This window comes from Pyrus communis, chromosome 7 (assembly GCF_963583255.1).
Source record: "Pyrus communis chromosome 7, drPyrComm1.1, whole genome shotgun sequence".
NCBI classification, from domain to species: Eukaryota; Viridiplantae; Streptophyta; class Magnoliopsida; order Rosales; family Rosaceae; genus Pyrus; species Pyrus communis.
This window is the reverse complement of record NC_084809.1, coordinates 5,280,017-5,283,098: the sequence shown is the minus strand read 5'-3', so window position 1 is coordinate 5,283,098 and position 3,082 is coordinate 5,280,017. Positions and strand designations below refer to the sequence as shown.

The following is a 3,082-nucleotide window of genomic DNA, read 5'->3' as shown; positions in this document are numbered from 1 at the left end:
CCAATACACATCTCCCTTATTGGAGTATAACTCTTATTTATTTGTCCTGAAGATGTAAATGTAGTTTTTTTTTTTTCCTTACATTTCAAATTTGGATCTCTTCATTAAAGATGTTCTTAAGATATGTCATTATGTTCTTACAGTTTTCTGTGTTCGAATAACATAGTTGTGGATATATCGTTATGTTTTTACAGTTGTTGATATGCCAACAACATAGTTGTGAATATGGCCGATAAACTTAAATGCATATGTAGTGGATGAACTTCACTGCATATACACTCTTTATAACTACCAGAAACTAACAAAGCTAAACCAAAACATAGAGAACTGAAAGACAAATTCAATTCAAACCCTACAATTCAAAGTTATTATTATATATGTCTTGTCTTCGTTTGATTCCTAAAGAAAACAAAAGGAGAAATAGCTTCAAAAATACAAGAGAACAAAAAGAAACAAGACCCCTCCATTCTTTGTCAATTTCTTCTCCAACCCAATATAATGTAACGGACAGTGTTTCTATTTGGCTTGGCTCATGAGATAAAAACTTCATCTCTCTCTCTCATCGGTTTGTTCTCATCTTTTTTCTTTTTGTTTTCTCGCTCATTTTCTCATTTTTGTTTATTGGAGCAGCTAAAAGCTAGTGTCCCTCTCAAAGAAGAGAGGGTCTCAGCAGCGCTTGTGACTTTGGAAATGCTCGTGAGAAATCTGGAGCCTGTGATCTTTACAGTATTCACTATTTTTTCTCCTCTTCAAGTCCCTCTCCAGTCTCAACGTGGCAATGCTTGTGACTGTGGTTTTTCCACTTTCTGCAGAGCTTGAAAAAGTATGGTCTAGCACATTGGCTGGTGTGACGAACGAGCTGCACACCCTCTCTAGCACTGAATCGAACCCATCAACCACAATGTCCTGCATTGCACGATAGCATTGCAACATGTTTTCCTACACAAAGTTTGAAGTAAAAAAAAACATGATTTGTTGCATGTGAAGATGAATATTTTCATATAAAAGTGAACCCTATTTCTTTCGTTACACGAAAATGTTATCATTTGTTACATGCAAATTACAGTCCGATATTTGCAAATAACTAACTAAAATAAAAAATGAAAAATTTGATACACATGACAAACTCTAGTTTATTTGCAAAAAGAAGTGACTCTTTACATACATGAAGCAAAGTATTTTCCTAGGAAAATTACCTCATAATGGTAACTATAAAGAATATTTTTAATGTTTACCTTATTTACATATGAACAGTTGGATAGTGCTTTTTTAAAGCAGGGGAATTGCATAGGGAGTAACGCGTCAGAAGCAGAGAGGACAGCAGAGGCAGCAATTATTGATGGCTTGAACACCAAAAGCTCAACATCTGCAAACAACATAATGATTTGGTAAAAACTGTTCATTAAGTCCTTAACAGAATTGAATTTATTTCCATGTCAAAATTTATCTTGTGGAAGTAAAGTACCCTTTTGAGATTTGAAGATGATTTGGGTGGCTCTAGCTTTGAGAGCATGCAGCAATGGCGGGTCTTCTAGTTTGAACAAAGAAATGACAAATGACATAAATGAGAAGGGTGTAATGGAACGCATTCTCCATTTTAGAGCTCCCAAAATCAATAATTCCATCCTTTGAATCGTTTGTATGTCGAAAATGATGCCTCCATCACCCTATAAAATACCAAAACACACTTATCAAACTCACACCATTTTAAAATTAGCGGATGTGAATGTAGACACATTGACTACACTTCCATCATCCGAGTTTGAATCTCCCTCCCCGCAATTTAGGTTAGCTTAAAGTGGAATATGAGAATAAAAGAACACCATTTAAGTGAAAATTACGGATTAATCACCAAATTAATTAAAATGTTTATTTTAATTTACCTGAACATCAAGGAGAGAGAATTCTGATTTCCTCATCTTGGAAGCTAAAGAAATGCAGGAGATTGCAAGAAGCTTTGTGAGCCATGGCTTTGGTTGCTGTTATACCAAACATGATTGAGATCTTATAAAAAAATTGAACCCAGTAAACAATTTCTATATACTATTTTGTTGGCACCAATTGTTGATTAATAATTAATCCAATTTTTGGTTTTTAAAAGAAAGAATAGTGGTTCCAAATTGTTAATCTTTGAAGAAGCAAAACACCATGTTGTCCGTTTCTTTACCAGCACTCCTTGGCAGGACAAGAACCGATCGAGATAATTTACAGCAAGGTACAGTAAAAGGTCATCAGAGTTGCAACAAAGCTGCAATGACATAAAAAAAATAAAGTAAGGATAAAATAGAGTTTCTGGGGTTTTTTATTTTTTTTATTTTTTTTATTTTACAAGATGAAACTTCAAACTGCTATAATACCTGTGAGATGGAAGCTATGGCTTCCCTTCGAATGGAGATGTCGAAGTTGCGGGCTTTCAGGCTTTGCAAGTAAGTCTCTGATGGCATGTGATCAGATTCAATGGTAAACAAGGAAGTGATTGTTTCAGGCTGGAAGTCATGGGAAATTGTAAGTGGGTTTTCGAGGTCGAAATCCATGGATGAGTCTGGTTAAGTTTTCAGTGAGTTTGAGGGCAGAGCACGCAAGGCATTGTAGAAAGGGAAGAAGCAGCAAAGTGGTGGGATAAAGAAAAGGCGGAGAATTTGAGTGTTTTATTTTTGGGTTGTTAAAAGAAAAGGAAGTGGAGTGAGAGAATGAGTGTGTGGGTGAAGACTTGGACTTCGCTCCTTTACAGCTCTCTATGACTCTCATTCTATTTTATAGTGTTTTGCCATTTGCATTGACATGTTGGGAAAGAAAAATTGGGATGCGAGAGGGTTATGATCGCATGGTTGGAGCTCACTGGAGTTTGCAACGTACCACAACCACATGATAGGTAAAAACTGGTGTTTTTTTTTTATTTTATGGTGGTCTATCCACACACTCATTTTATCTCTCACATACCTTTTAATTTTTTGCTGTGAATTAAAGAGAATCAATGGACAAAAAATTAATAAAAAAATGTAGAAATAAAAAGAGGTGTGTGAATAACATTATTATTTTTTTGCCAATACTTGTGCACTCTAGGAGTGCATTTTATTGTCCA

At 35.2% G+C, this 3,082-nt stretch overlaps 1 protein-coding gene across 1 annotated transcript; it reads right to left on the bottom strand.

Annotated features, from left to right (window-relative positions):
- Positions 1-272: 272 nt before the first annotated feature.
- On the bottom strand, positions 273-2,738 carry LOC137741152 (putative cyclin-D6-1). Its single transcript, XM_068480955.1, has 6 exons — positions 2,358-2,738; positions 2,168-2,248; positions 1,884-1,979; positions 1,466-1,667; positions 1,236-1,366; positions 273-939 (listed from the first exon to the last, which is right to left on the bottom strand). Exons 1-6 carry the CDS (start codon positions 2,532-2,534, stop codon positions 667-669), a joined length of 960 nt encoding a protein of 319 aa, XP_068337056.1. The 5' UTR covers positions 2,535-2,738; the 3' UTR covers positions 273-666.
- Between the last annotated feature and the right edge of the window lie 344 nt (positions 2,739-3,082).